General features: G+C 37.9%; 1 protein-coding gene across 10 annotated transcripts in view; it reads right to left on the reverse strand.

Moving 5' to 3' along the window:
- Positions 1 to 15,174, reverse strand: part of SAMSN1 (SAM domain, SH3 domain and nuclear localization signals 1) — a 161,219-nt gene that overhangs the window by 55,346 nt on the left and 90,699 nt on the right. For 5 of the 10 annotated variants that reach the window (XM_068180622.1, XM_068180624.1, XM_068180621.1 and 2 more), the window contains 6 exons: positions 11,673 to 11,713; positions 10,885 to 10,950; positions 9,231 to 9,268; positions 7,681 to 7,767; positions 3,787 to 3,854; positions 234 to 302 (listed from right to left, as the gene is read on the reverse strand). In XM_068180622.1, coding sequence (XP_068036723.1) covers positions 234 to 302; positions 3,787 to 3,854; positions 7,681 to 7,767; positions 9,231 to 9,268; positions 10,885 to 10,950; positions 11,673 to 11,713 — 369 coding nt within the window. Of the gene's footprint in view, positions 1 to 233; positions 303 to 3,786; positions 3,855 to 7,680; positions 7,768 to 9,230; positions 9,269 to 10,884; positions 10,951 to 11,672; positions 11,714 to 15,174 lie in introns of those variants that run through there. The other 5 variants (XM_068180626.1, XM_068180627.1, XM_068180629.1 and 2 more) reach the window with 5 other exon arrangements.

Raw genomic sequence — 15,174 nt, forward strand, 5'->3', positions numbered from 1 at the left:
GTCCTGGGAATCACAGCAATAATACAATATTCTATAAATGATAAAGAAATACAATTATTAATAGCAGAGCAATAATAAAGTATTCTACAGAAGACAAAGAGATAGCATGATTAATAACATGGATATGCATAAAGATCTTTCGGCTTTTGGAGAAGGAACTTATACACAGGAAAAACAAGTCTGTTATTCCCAGCTGCTGGTGAAAAAAATAAACAATTTTCATGGCAACTCACCATTTCACTTTTACCAGGCACAGCTGGATTGTGAACTTGTGGTGGGATCCATTGCTCATAGTTTATCACCTAGATAGTAAGAAAAGTAATATAAAAAAAATTACAACTTACATAAGATGAATAAGCATAATTAGCATCATATAATTAAATATAGACAAGAGCTCAGCAGTTTTTCAGGCTGGCACTGTGTGGATATGGAAGTAAAAGACTGACATACACCAACAACCACCCATTGAAATTGTTTTGGTATTGAGCTGTCTTGATTTCCTCAGTTATATGGGACTCAGTAATGTCTTGGAGACATCACAGTGAAAGCAGTACCAGGGCAGAGCTGTGCATTATAGTGTGGAATCCTTGGATCTCATCCTATATCTTGGCTTTCCTTGCTCAATGAACAGGAAAGCCAGGGAAGACTTCCCTCAGCAGCAACTCCCCTCAGCAGCTGAGGAGCATCACTGATGCAGTTCTAAAAAGGGTCTTGCTTTAATTCACCTAATTTCTCCTGGGATGTTGAGCACCGAGGGTGTGAGTTTGAACTGGGTTAGCAATGTGGAGAAAATGGGACCATGTGGAGAAAATGGTTCCTCAGAACTAAGACAAGACTATTTACACTTTGATCATCTGCCCATAAGCCATTAGTTGGCCACAGTGTCCTCAGGAGAGGAACACCAGGGGAATGCGCCTTCCTTGGGGCACTGCTGCAGTCCCTAGGGGGCAAGCCTGGCAGTGCCTACAGCTCAGCAGGAAAGTGAGGAGCACTGGCCTTTTCCCTTCATGAATATGAATGACATGTTGAAGGCTGAATGCAACCTAAGAATTTACGTGAGAAATGAGGCATGAAACATTTTTGAAAATGTATTAGCCCAAAGACTGCGTTATTTGATATTTTATGTCCTTCCCAATATGCTACAAAGGCCTCGAGCCATCAAGGGAGCCCTACTAGACATGAGTAAATAAGAACAAAGGTACAAAAAATAAATGCAGAAAATAAAGGCATCTTTTATGGTAAGGTACAATTATTGCAGCAGTGCTCATGCTATATCCCTCAACCTGTACTTCTGTTTTAAGCCCCATTTTCCAGCACTTACAGAATGAATGGAATGAATGAACGTCAATTTAGGAAATGGAAAAGGATTAAAGCTTTTTGTGAGGCTCTCAGGGAAACTTATTTGCTTTCACTATTTTTGTTTTCCTTCAACTAGAGGAAAAAAATTCTAAGGTGTTCATCTGTGCTATTTACTCCTGCTTGTAAATGTGCCTTTTCCATGGCACACAGAATCACAAATTCCCTCAGACAAGCTGAGGTAGGAATGCACTTTTGGAGATTGTCTAGTTTAGCTTCCTGCTCAGAACTGGCCACCAGAGCAAGTTGCATAGGTCCATCTCCTGATAGGAATGTCACTAAAGATGAACTTCTCATGTCCTCTCTAGGAAGCTTATCAATGTCTCACCACCTTTTATACTAGAAGAGTGCTTTCTTTATGTTAAGTGAAATTTCCTGTATTCAGTTTGTGCCCATTGCTCCATCACATTCCTGGGAGTAGCAGCCTGTAATTCCCTGGATTTTCTGGGACAGCTGAGTTGTGTGAGCTATCCCACCCAGTTTTGTGATGCTGAGGCTGCAGTTGTGCAATTGCATGCAGACTTCTAATTCCGCCTGTCTGTTCCCCATGCTGTGTGCATCAGGCACTTCATAAGGACACTCATTTGTGCTGATTTTTCAGAAAAAGAGCTTCCCCCATAATGCTGTTCGCTCAGCATTTCCTTGTTTGTGTGCACAATGTAGGGCAGCAAATGAAAACAGATATAATCAGACTATTTTGGAAGCTAAGAAGAGAATTATATCAATGACGATATATGATAATGAAGACATGAGGTAACAATTACTAAAATTCAAAAGAATTCCATTAAACTTGAATTTTTTATAAAGCAAGTGCAATAGATGTTAAACTGATATCAAAGTTTGGAGGGACCAAAGTCCCTATAGTTAATCATTCATGCACCTGAAAAAAAAAAAAAAAAACTTCCAATGCTTTGAGAAGTCAAAAAAAAGGACTTTGCTTCTAAAATGGGGAAAATAGTTAATGGGGAAATGTTTTAAGGGATTTTATGGGACTTATACTTAAAGCAAACATAGGCCTTTTTCCCTTTTCCCCTCCATAGTCTGTCATATCTGAGGAATGACCTCCAGGAGCTTCACCAGGAGCCAGTCCAAAAGCTGTCATGGCAGGATAGGGGCAGAGCCAGAGATCCCTCACACTAAGGGAAGAACTATTGTAGGAAATCAAAGAATAATCTTTCTCCACAATACTTAGAGAATGAGAGAAAGAAATCAGAGAAAGACAATGAGAGATGCAAAAAGAAAAAGAATTCTTTTCTCCTTTCCTTCCTCCTCAGATACTCTTTTGTCAGCTGGGAAAGGAGATAATCATGAGAACAAACTAAGAGTGCAGAGACAGATAAAACTCTGAGGGAAAGCAGGAGGAACCTGGGACACAGTGACTTTCCAGGCACCAGTTTCCAATACAGTTGTCTGTCCCCCACATGCAGATCATTTGACTCTCCTTTTAACCCCCATCTCCACTTTGACCTACACTGGAGCTGAGCACTGCCTAAACATTGGGTCTTCTTTGTCTTATCTCCGATGTCTTGAGGGTAATGAATATTTTTCTTTCTTGTTTCGAACCTAAACATCTAAAATTACTCCTGACATAGTACAGAAACAGGGGAAGTTCAGCTCAGAGCTTTTTCTAAAGTTTAATGCTCACCTTGAATTTAAAACTTTTCTGCAAAGGAAAATTCAATAGATTTTCAGCTTTTAAATAATTTTATTGTATTCATTCCTCATTTAGAACACACACATATATATAGGTGTGTTACACATTTTTAGTCCCAAACTGGATAAACTGTTATGTCCTGTGAAATCAGCAGAGCTAAGATGGTTTCCCACAGATAGGAATGGAAGTAAAACATTAGCAGAGCAAACATTGGACTGGAAGTGAAATAAAACCCAAACACCAGTCCAATTCCAATTCAAGCTACAAGTCTTTCTCCTCACCTCTGCTGTTCACCAGCTGATGGGTTGTTACCTATTTTTATGTTGTTGCCATGATTATGCAAATCCAGGGGTCAGAATTCATTAATTCCTCACGCCAGTGGGATGACTAGTACAGATTTAGTAAGAAGAGATATTGTATATGTTTATAGAAATTCAGAAAGCATTAGGATCCATATGCCAATATGGATCATGCAAGACAGACCTAAACACTCAGTATAGATCTTGCCAGACACAGTTCTAGCACATCAATTTAGCAGAAATGTATTCACTCGGGGAAGGAAAAGGTTTTCTAGGCAATGAAATCCATATGGCCTGCATAAGAATAATCATGAACAACTTTGGAAGTCACCAGAGTCTTCTTTTAAAATCAGCTTCTAAAATACAGAGGCATGCTGAGTATGAAGTTTAGGCTAGACAAATGCTGAATGGAAACAAGAAATGAAATTTTATTTGAATGAAAATTTAGATTCTGAAAAAAAAGAGTAGTTGTTTCACCTGACATGTTGTTTCTTCTATCTTCTTTCCTTGGAGCAAATGTATTCCATCAGCAATAATATTATCTTCTGTGAATTATGACCAAAAAAGAGAAAACATGCTTTAAAATGTCCTGCTTTATGTTTTAATGAGGAATATCATTTGAATTGCACTTGATGTTTTGAGCTGACATTTTGACTCTCTGAAGTTAATCTTATATCATTTAAGCATACATTTTATCTTAAACTGCTTTGAAGTGAGACTGCAGAACAAATTGGCAAAATGACTGAACTGACAGAAAGAAAACTCATTCGTGCTTATTTCGTCTTCTGTACTCAGTCCTCGGTTTACTGAGGAACCAGTTACCCAGAACCCCACTGTGACTATCCTCTTGCCCTGCTATTTACAGCAGCAAAGTCTAGAATATTCATTCAAAAAATGAAGGCCAAAAATGATCTTTTCAACTGAAATCTGTTTAACTTAGATTAGAAATTGCTTTCAAAGGATGAACATCCTTCCTTCTTTTGCAATAAATGAATGTTTGGATGGGAAGAGTATTAACTTTCACTACAACAATGAGCAATAATAGGTCAAACAAGTCTGAAAAAATCATTTTAAGCAAGCTTACTTTGAAAGATCTACTTTTACTCCCAGTCTTAAGGCAAAGCACCCACCACTGTGCAACTGTAGGACAGCCCTAGCGATGAGATTCCATCAGAACAGATATCAGGATCACTCGGACATTGCAGGGAGAAAAAACATGAAGAATAATATGTCCTAATCACACCACATTTTCTAAAGTCACTAGAAAACAGCAGGAATGTTTTGGCATTTTGTTCCTCATTAATCCTAATTTGGTGTTTTTATTGCTTCTGTGGAATACCTTACAGCATCTGTAGTTCTCCTGTTTGCAAAAGGACAGCTTACTTAACATAGAGATCCACAAAAACTAACTGTATGCAGGCAAGACTGATTGCATTCCCTACTATTAACAGGAAAAGAAAGAGTAATTCAGGGTATAATTCTGAGTGACTCAGATTCTTTAGCTATCACATGGAAAAAGTGTCTGAATGTGATCATTAAAATTTATATTCAAAGAGGCACATAAGATCCTGATCCAGATTTTGTCTTAAGCACCTACAAATCTCCCTGGAGTCACTGAGGGCCTGGTGTCTGACAATCTGGTTGTTTATTTCATTATATAGCTAGCTGGACTTCCAGGAGCACCATAACTCATGTTAAGCAGGGCTCATGCAACACCAGATGAACGTAACTGGGTTCTTTCTGGTCCTCAGGGTAATGTGTTTTCATCTCCTGCAGGCATCTCTGTACACTACATCCCTACGCTCTGTGAGCTTGCTCTGGAAATTAAATCCTGCAGTGTTCAGCTCTTTGCCCCAAAGTCTTCCTTCAGTCTAATCCAAAAGACTGTTATTGAGTAGCTGTTTGCAGTTGAATCACAAACAATTGTGGGGCAACACAGAATGCCCTTAACCTGACAGACTACATACAGTGACACTGCTTTTGATGTAATATTGTTCAAACCCAAATTAAAACAGCAAGTTATTAAAGTAAACCGTAGTGGTCCCCCCAAACCACAATGCCTTTTTTTAGCCATAAAAACCTGCACCCACAGTGCTCTTACATCTTGCTTAGATCAGCTCTCCAGCCCACTGAATTATGGAATAAGGTATTTGTGTAAAAACCAACCAAACAACAATAACAACAAAACAAACAAACAAAAAAACCCCACCAAAAATCCCAACAAACAAACAAAAATCTCCATGCAAAATATATAAATAAACTTCAAATAGAGCTGTGGTGTTCTTGTCTTCCTAGTCTGCCAACAGATACCAGTCACCCACCTGTGGAACGAATTAGGAGCAGTGGAGAATTGCATCCACTGGCTCTGAGAGATGTTGGTTCTTCCCTGTTTGTCTCTATAATCTTTCATGGAAGCCCCTGTGACTGTGACTTCCACAGTCAACTTTTCAACAATGATGCTTTTAGGCTGGCAGATCTTGTGCTGATGATTTGGGTTTGGCCTTGTGAGCAAAGGCAGGTGCTTCCACTATTGTGTCTGTGGGATATGTATATGTTCGCTGCATTTTCATCTTGGAAAACTTGGGTTTGTAGATGTAATAATACACATGCTGTCATCAAGGGCTTCATCCAAAGGCTACCAGTGTCTGTGGATGTCTCTACAATTATTTCAGTGAGATTTGAGACAGGTTTGTGGATACAGCTCAGAAGTAAGCAGAGAAGCCTATGGTGACCGCCATACACAGCTTTTTAAATCTAACGGAAATTCATTTCATGCAATAGACTTGCAGACCTTGAAGGATTATCTCTGCTAAGAGAAAAGTTTGATCAATAGTGACGAATTATCTTGATCGATAGTGGTACACTGTAAATCTCCTTGCAAAGGTTTTCACCACTGCGTGAAGGGAACTTCCCTTGAAATAATTTTACTGCAGTAGGGGAAAGGGAGATTTTTATTTAGCTGCCAGCTTTGCTTCCTGTTCCCTCTGGGCCCCTGCCCTTCAATTACAACACTTGTCAGCTTTTAAAATGTGCACTGCTTCTTTTGCATGCTTTGGATATTTAAAAGGGTAAAAAATGCCTGGAGTAGAAAATACTTTGGAGGAAGGTCAAAAAGATCTGCTTTCTCATTCAGCCTCTCCCCACTTCCAATCTGGCAACCTCTGGAGTATCATTGGAAGAATCATTCCAAAAGGGTTTTGGTTAAAAGTAAGACTTGTCAGGAGAGAAATGCCTAATATTTCTTTCACCTATCATTAGAACCCGTTCCTTGCAAGCCAATGACATTTACTGAAGGTCCCTTTTCCCCTCACTAGTTCAGTACAAGAATTCCTCTAAATCTTCCTGTCATCTCTTATTTCTGGTTCTGGTTCAAGAAACCAAATTTGCACATGGATGGGCAAATGCAATATCTATTGCAATTTCAGATCTATTTCCAAACATTTAAGAGTTTAACTCCAAATAGTGAACTGAACTAAATTCAGAAGGAAAGTTGGCACCCTGTCCTTTGCTTTCTTTGACATATCCAGGTAATAGTGGAATCTCCTATCAGTGAATGATCTCTAGACCATTTGTGCAGGAGATATTCCCTCTTTTTTAGTTTAAATTGAGAACAGGACATACTTTCACTTTAATCTCACATATCTTGGTTCCTGCTTCTGCTGAGCCTTGTCTGGTTTGGTCTGATTAAGCAACAGTAAGAGATCTACCTTAACTTTGAAAAGTACAAATATAAATGCCATTCCTGGAAGCAACATCAAGCAGATTATTAAAAGTATTTTGATTTTTAGAGTCCAGTTTTTGTTTAAATAGTTGCTCACTTGTTAATATTCAATTTTGTTTTAATGAATTGATATTGGTACACTCTTAAGCAGTGTCATAAGCAACTTCCTAACATTAGCTGTAAGGTTGTCTTCATAAAGTTATTCAGAACAGGTTTAGAAAGAGGATCAGACAAAGTACTTGCATCTAAAATTTGGCTCTCTTTTGCACCTGCCACCAAAAGTTTCTTCTGAGAAAAGTTGCACCCTTTCTCTGTTGGATATCTGGAGCTGTGTAAAATATCCAGGAAATATGGATTACTACAGCTGGCAAGCCCTCTACAACACAACTATGGCAATTTACTGTAGGGAAAGTCTATTTTGGCCCATGGACTACAGAGTGAATTTGTCACAGAGTGTGTTCTTAGCTTTCCAGTCTTAGGATAAGCCTTATTTTAATAACTTTTAGACCCCTTGAGGAAAAAATAAATCTCTTAAAGACCTGACAAATTATTTAGCTGAATTATTGGTGGAAAAGGAGAAATTTTCCAAGGTGCCCTTTTAAATACTTTGTATAAAATGCAAAATCAGCTGAAATATGTTTAGCAATTACCTTCAAGCTGGCAGTGCCTTCTGATGTACGAATCATTCTCTGGCTTCCTGGAACCCTGCCAAAGTGTGCCATTCACATTTTTCCTGTCTAAAGTTAAAGCACAGAGAGCAGTCACCTGAATTCATAGCAAACCTGTGAAATAACAGAAAATTCTATAAAGATAGCATCAGAATGCAAATCAAATAAGCTTGCAGAACACTGGAGCGTCTGCTCAGACATGGAAATGAACTGATGATTTTGCAATATAGGAAGATGGATGGATGGATGGATGGATGGTATTTAGTATGGTCAGACTTCAAGTTTTATCATCTTTTGCTGTGGTCTAATACCTCATTTAACGCTGTTAACACATGATCATAATGATTGTTACCTTAACCCTGGATTTAAAGACCTAGGATCCCATCTATGCATTTGTTTTGCTTCCAGGAATTGTATAACTATTATAATTATTATTTAAGTCTATCATTACCGAACTAGAGTGTTTGTAAGGAATAGCATCAAAGATGCCCACAGGGATGCCCTGTGGACTCCAAGGCTTGGACTGTCTCAGCCTGGATGGCTGAACTAGGCTGGCTTTGAGAAGGAGATGGCCATTCTCCTGCTCCTCCAGTGAACTTCAGAGTGCTCGTGCTTCACAACATGTAGACAGCTATTCGGGATTTGTGCTTTCTGGGTTTGTTTGGTTTTGTTTTGTTGGGTTTTATTTAATGCTGGGTTTCACTCAGAAAATCTTCTTTGTGAAAGCTCTTGTTGATCCTGTCAGGTGCTGGGAATTCATTACAGCCTGTTTGCTGTAGACCAAATGACACTGTCCTGCATGAAAGTGTTCCCCATGCAGGGCTGCAGAGTGAAGCCTTAACACAGGGGAGCTTTCATCTATCTGAGACACATTGTGATAAAGAGCCATATCATTACAGCCACATACAATACCTTTTATACTCAGCAAGGACTAGATACAACAACTGAACCAAAACTCCAAAGAATAAATGAAAGCATGATAACAGGAAGCTCTCACTGAAAAAAAAAATCCAGGAAATTTTACTTTCAAGAAGCTGCTGATTATTTCCTATAGAGTATTACAAGATAGAACCCATTGAAATACAAGTGTAGATAACAATACACTGTGTCAGGATGGGTTTAACAAAACCCCTGAAGTTCCTTCTTGGTGATCTTGTTTGTGAAAGTTCTCACAAAGTAGTTTCAAATGGGAAAGGGCAGGGACCTGAATTTTCTTAGATCAGAGATATTTCAGGGGTTTACTGAAATGATTAAAAGACACACTGGACATGCTGAGTATTTCTAATGTTGTCCCATAACAGGTTCTTCATCTCAGTGGGGTTTCTATATTTAACTAGTTTGTTTTCAATATCTACCTACACGTGTGTGTGTGGAAAGCAAGGAAGAGGGGAGAATATATTGATAGCTTAATTCTATTTTTTTGTCTTTCCTTTGCATTTGCTCCAACAGCTGTAAAACAAATAAGACCCTCAATTAAAGTTGGCTCTCTGAGATTAGCAAGTAAACAGTAGATGATTTAAGCAGCTACTAACCAAATGCTTCATTTTCAGACATGGACTTCTGGATGGATCTAAAAGAATTAAAAGAATTTACCATTAGCTGAAAGTCAGAATGAAAAAATTAAAGTGTTTTTAATCAAATATGGGTATTTTCAAACTAATTCTTCAAAGCAGGGCACAGGGATTTAGCTCTGTTATTCCCACTGGCTTTAATTGGAGTTATTTGTCTCATTCACACAATCATCTACTCCCATACGCCACACACAGCTGAAAGCATCTGAGGTTCCATTCTGCAAGAATATGTGACTTAAGTTGCTTCTTGAAATAAAGAATTCATGTTGGAATCTGGAGAACCCATCAGGAAGAAAAGAAGATATACTTTCCTTTAGACATGATCTGAAGTGTCCTACAACTTTTAGAATTATTGCCTTAAGTTTGGTGACATGATAAGGGATTGAAACAAAGAGCTACATGTGAGCATACCATCCCCAGAACCCTGCGTGAAATTTTATTTAGCTTTTTGCACATTTACATCAAGGATGACTCCTAATTCATGCTTCCATCTGTGGTCAGTAGTTCATAGAGGACACCTTGAAGAATAGATAACAGAGGGGAAAAAATTCTTTTAACAAAGGTTAATTTGTTTTATTTTATACATTAAAAACCCAGTGGAGAGTAGTTTATGAGCAGTGGTTATAGTAGGTGAGAGCAGGGACTGTCTAATCTGTGACAATGATCAGCAGAAGGGAAAGAGCACAAAGTCTGGGACCCCTCTCCCACCCTCAGTCGTGCAGGTGCTGAAGGGTTTCCTGAGGAAGAGGGTGCTGCTAAACATTTGTGGGATTTTTAAGGAACTAGTCTGTACCTACTTGTTCTTTTTAAAATGATTGGATTTTGTGAATCCAGAATTCCACAGTTCAATTCTTACTGTCTAAACAAGCAATACGTATGTTATTTCTGCTGCTCCATATAACTTGGTGCTTCCTTGTTGCCCCATTGTAGGGAACAGAGAATGATTAACTCCTCGTTGACTTCATCCATATCTACATGAAAGATCAAAGGGGAAACTTCCTCATTATCACTGGGAGTGCCATGCCAGGACAGTGATGGCTGGACACAATGAAATAATTTTCACTACAAAATATTTTCATGTTGGTTCAAACTATTTTCTTCCAGCTCACTCTTTTTTTATTGTTTTTTTTTAATTGATCAGTCAAATTATTGCAATGATGTTTCAAAATTCTGATAATTATTTTAGACTAGGATTAGGTTTCAAAGCGAATAGTTCAATTTGCACTGTAAAATTTAACATTTTAGCTATAGACTGCTATTTTTTTCCTGGGGCAGACCTAGTCCTGATCTAAGCAGAACAATTGTAGGCACCCAGGTGATTTCATCATATTTGGTAGAGCTTGGTAAGGCCTACACAATAGTTTGACTTCAAAGTGTAAGAGAATGATGAGAAATCCATGAGAAATAGAGTTATGTCCACATTTTAATTAATGAAATTTTGGGAGGAGTTTCAGAGAGTCCTGACTGGTGACATATAGTTGAGATCTCACAGATGAGTGCACATGTCTCTGTGTTTGAAGCTGATAAGTTACTAGTGTTTTTATCAGATGATGAGAAATAGATTAAAACTCTTATTTAAGACAAAAGAGCTCTTCATTTTCTTAGAAATCTTTACCCATTTTGAGATTTTTCAGCAGCAGACACAGATGACATTGATGTTCTGAGTCTAGTGGGGCCCAACCTATAGATGAAAAAAATAAAAACCAACAAAACTCCAGGGATTTTCATGTCTGTCACAGCAGACAGATAAGATCTGTCTGTATCATTCCATTAGGCAGGATTTCAGATTTAATTTGAAGGGATCCACTTCAGTAATGTAATAGACTTCACCATGAAGCAAAAAAAAAAAAAAAGAATTTTCAAAATACATTCCTCTGTTTGCTAATAAATATTGATCATTAGCTCAAAGCATAGCACTGTGTCCATGAATGGATTCAAAACATGTTGCTATCACAAAAATGATTCATAAAATTATGTCTGACCTGTTTTATCCGAATTATTTTGCAAACAATTTTTTACTTGGATTAAAACACAAACAAACAAAAAAAAAACCACTTCAGGAGATTAGGAGGTCAATGGTGCAAACATGCTATAAAATAGGTTACCACTTCAATCTCTCAGAAAAGCAGACATATGGTTAAACTAAGCTCAGATTAACTGCATTTGATTTTAGCTGTCCTGGTTCTGATATTTCGGAAGAAAGCTGTGTGGATATGAAAATGTCATGGCAAAAGAGCCTTAGGAATGCATTATAAGCTTGTTATGTGCTCTTCAACTGCAACATTAATACATGTACTTTATGAAAATGAAAGCAACATTGGCAAACCTTAATAAAACAATAAGGATGAAAGGTACAGACAAATAGAGTGACACTGTGTAGACCTTGAACTGGTCTCAACTTACTTTCTTTTTTTGGTCAGTGTGTTCTCAAAGTCAGGAAACTCCTTTTAAAAAGATAGAGAAAAAAGGTCTATGAAAATCAAAAATGTTTAATCCCAAATCTATTATTTTTGTCACTGAAAAGACAATGAATTATATAGTTTTGATGTGTGTTTTTTAATACCCACTAACATTTCTAGTCTTCCTTTTTCCAACATCTGAAGCTGTGGAGGACACAGTGCAGCAGAGAATATATGTAATTTTGTGTCCTGATTTCAGGAGGCTTCAGTTATCCATGGCTCCCAGGAAGCTGACAACCATAATACCCCTGAAAAATCAGAGAACCATGCTCATACCCCAGGAATGAATATCATATTTCCTCCATAGTATGACTCTTGGAAACTTTATGAGGATTAAAATACCCAATCGTTGCAATGGGATGTGGTTTCCTGACGGACACAGGACACAGACTCTGTAAACCCAAACGTGCAGGGGAATGTGGAAGAGGGCAGGAAACTGCAAATAAAACTGAAAGCTCTGAAGGGGACCAAATCAGAATCAAACACTGGCCTGGAAGCAAGATCACACAGCCCCCAGGGCCCAGACAATAAATATTTATACCCTGACAAGTGTGAAAGGGAGGAGAAGTGATGTAGCTGTTGAAAGAGAGAACAAAAAGGTGCCTTGCTGGGCAAATGATACCAAAACATTTTAATGCATGTTTGCTCTGCAGTTAACCATGGACTTAATTTTAACTGTAGGAAAACCTAAGGATGTCATGCTAGGACACAAGAGATCTCTGTCCCTATATTATTGTGATATCTCCTGAGGCAGGATATCAAAGCACTGTATCACTTTCTTCTTATTTATTTCTTCCAGCCTGAAAAGCAGGAACTGGGTTAAAAATGTCCATAAGGATACCACTTCAATCTGTTGTGCAACAAGAGGCATTAAAAATAATATAACCATTCATTATTTTATAAATCTAGTAAATTTAGTCTAACTGGACCTATTTCTTATAACATTATGTTTCATTTATTTCCTTCTTGTAGCACTAACTACATCTGCTTGACTCTGACCAAAGTAATTAAAAAATGCCATCAGGTTGCATGATAAAAAACCAAAACCTGTACTACATAAAACCATGTTAAGTGCATAATTGACCATTTTATACTTCTCCCCCTCTTCTCAGTAAAACTCATCATAGATTTTTTAAAGCTTTTTCAGGCAATGCATTAAGAAAAGGCTGTTTTCCTGTGCTAAGTTATTTTAGCTGAGTGTAAGAGGTCCTTTAAGCATGGATATTTGTGAATGTTAACAACTGTATGCAGTTTCCACATCTGTTTTTTTTGTCTGTGTTGATTTGCTCACAGATGCTGTATATAGATCAAAAGAGTATACAAAGTTTATCACTCACTTTGAGATAATATAGGCAATGTAAGACAAATTTCTTGCTGAAAAAAAAAGTCAGCATTTTAGTCTTGGGACAAATATTTTCAATAACTCAAAAGAAATTACTAACTGAGAAGTTAAAAGAATTTTTAAAATGATTTAAAGGCTTCTTTAAAAGTGTAGTGTCAAATTTCATTGGAAAATATTAAATATTTTATTTCAAACAGGTTTGTTAAAGGAAACATTATCCATGGAGGTCAGAGACCAATGGATATTGTAATTTAAAATCTGTATAAGCTCCAGGGAAAAAATTGGAGACAGGCCCCATTGTGGCAATATACCTAAAAAGATTTGATTCGTATCTTCACACACCAAACAGCTGGTGTAGACCATGAAGCAGGGTTTAATCCTTTGCTCCATCACTTGAAACCAATTCCTAAAGTCCAGCAAATTTGCACTGATGAGAGTACATCATATATTGAGGTGATGCCTAATGTGAGTTCACAGGATATCATGGGATGCAGTGCCAAAATGAAATAGGTAGTGGACTTAAATGGTCATTTTAAAATGGCACCTTTCATTCAACACATTCTTCTTGCTGTTTCTGAATCAGGTGGCTAAACTGGGGTACAAGAATAAATTACTCTGGTTTGTACTTTTTCAAAGTATCTTTTTGGTACTGACTATGTTTAAACTTATATGTAACTTTAAAATGAAACTAGTTTCTTAAAACATATTTTATCTTAGAATGTAAATAAAGGTTCACCTTGACTCTACTCTCCACATTCTCTAAAGTGCATAATTATCTTGCTTATGGGACCAATTCTTTCCTTCCTTATCCCAAATGTTCCCTAGAAAAAAAAAAAAACAAACGCATATGGAGAAACCCTGCATGATGAAATTATTGACAAAGTCCTTTTCTTCCTGATGTTATCAAATAACTCTGAATTAAGGAATTGAATTAAACTCTCTGGTGTTTCCTAGCTGGCTGAGAAAAGCTAGGGCTCCCATGTGTGTTAGGACTTGCAAGCAGGGAAATGACCATTTCAGATAACCAGCCCTCTTCTTGCCCTCACTGGGATCAAAGGCCAATTATAACACTGCAGATTAAGGCAGGTATCACAAATGATTTTGATGTTCCTGGCAACTGCTTAGAATGACTGATAAATATTTTGGCACTCTTCTGATATACAGGGCAGTTAATCACAGTCAGCAAGTCAAAAATATGTGGTTCTTATGATATTTGGTGATTTCAGTCTGACAGGATATATGTCAAAATGGTTTTAATACTGAAGGTTCTTTCCCTGAGAAGCTGGAGACAGCTCTTGAGGCAGAAGACTGTAACACCAGGTTACAAGAGGTAGAAATTCAGTTTCCCAGTTAATAGCATTGATACAGGCAAAGAGTACCCCTGTGATTCAGCTGTTTCTGAGGAAAGTCCAATTCAGATTTGCTATGCATTAAGTACAAAAACAACTCCATAAATCTACGGTTTTCTTTCTTTCTGAGAATATCACTGAAGCTGAACAACAGGCAAAGTAATCACAAAGTTAACAGGCCAATTCTCCAGGAGGATTAAAATCAAAAGGCAAGTGTGCACAACAGGTTCACGATAGTACCACAGGAGCCCAGAGTGGAAATATCCCTGGCAAATAATTCTGGATACTAAACAGGTCTCTGGAGTTATGTGAAGCAGAAGAACAGCGTACATGAAAGACAGCTTTTTCTTCATACAGGATGTGTCATTTGGGCAGATGTTTGGCCAGAGCCATGGTTCAAAAAGGAGTGTCACTGTGTTCAGTGAATGATGTCCTGCACAGCTTCAGTGACCACACTACCCTGTGTTTCCCACATTTCCAGAAGAGCTTCAGGGCCCAGCTCTGATTAGGACAAATCACAACAGATGAGTTCACTGCAAGAAAATCGCTACCTTGTTGCCTTACAAGGAAGAATTTTCTCTAGCCCTGATCAGCCTTCATAAAAGTGAGGGGAGCTGATCCTGGATGCCTGCCCTGTTGATTTTGAAGTTATATAGGAAAAAGGAAAGGTCAAAGCCTCCTGAGGAGGAAGTGTGCCGTGCCAGGCTGCTCCACCCTTTGGAGATTTAACAGCTCTGTGGAACCTGCCGTGCTTC

The sequence above is a fragment of the Anomalospiza imberbis genome, chromosome 2, assembly GCF_031753505.1.
Source record: "Anomalospiza imberbis isolate Cuckoo-Finch-1a 21T00152 chromosome 2, ASM3175350v1, whole genome shotgun sequence".
NCBI classification, from domain to species: domain Eukaryota; kingdom Metazoa; phylum Chordata; class Aves; order Passeriformes; family Viduidae; genus Anomalospiza; species Anomalospiza imberbis.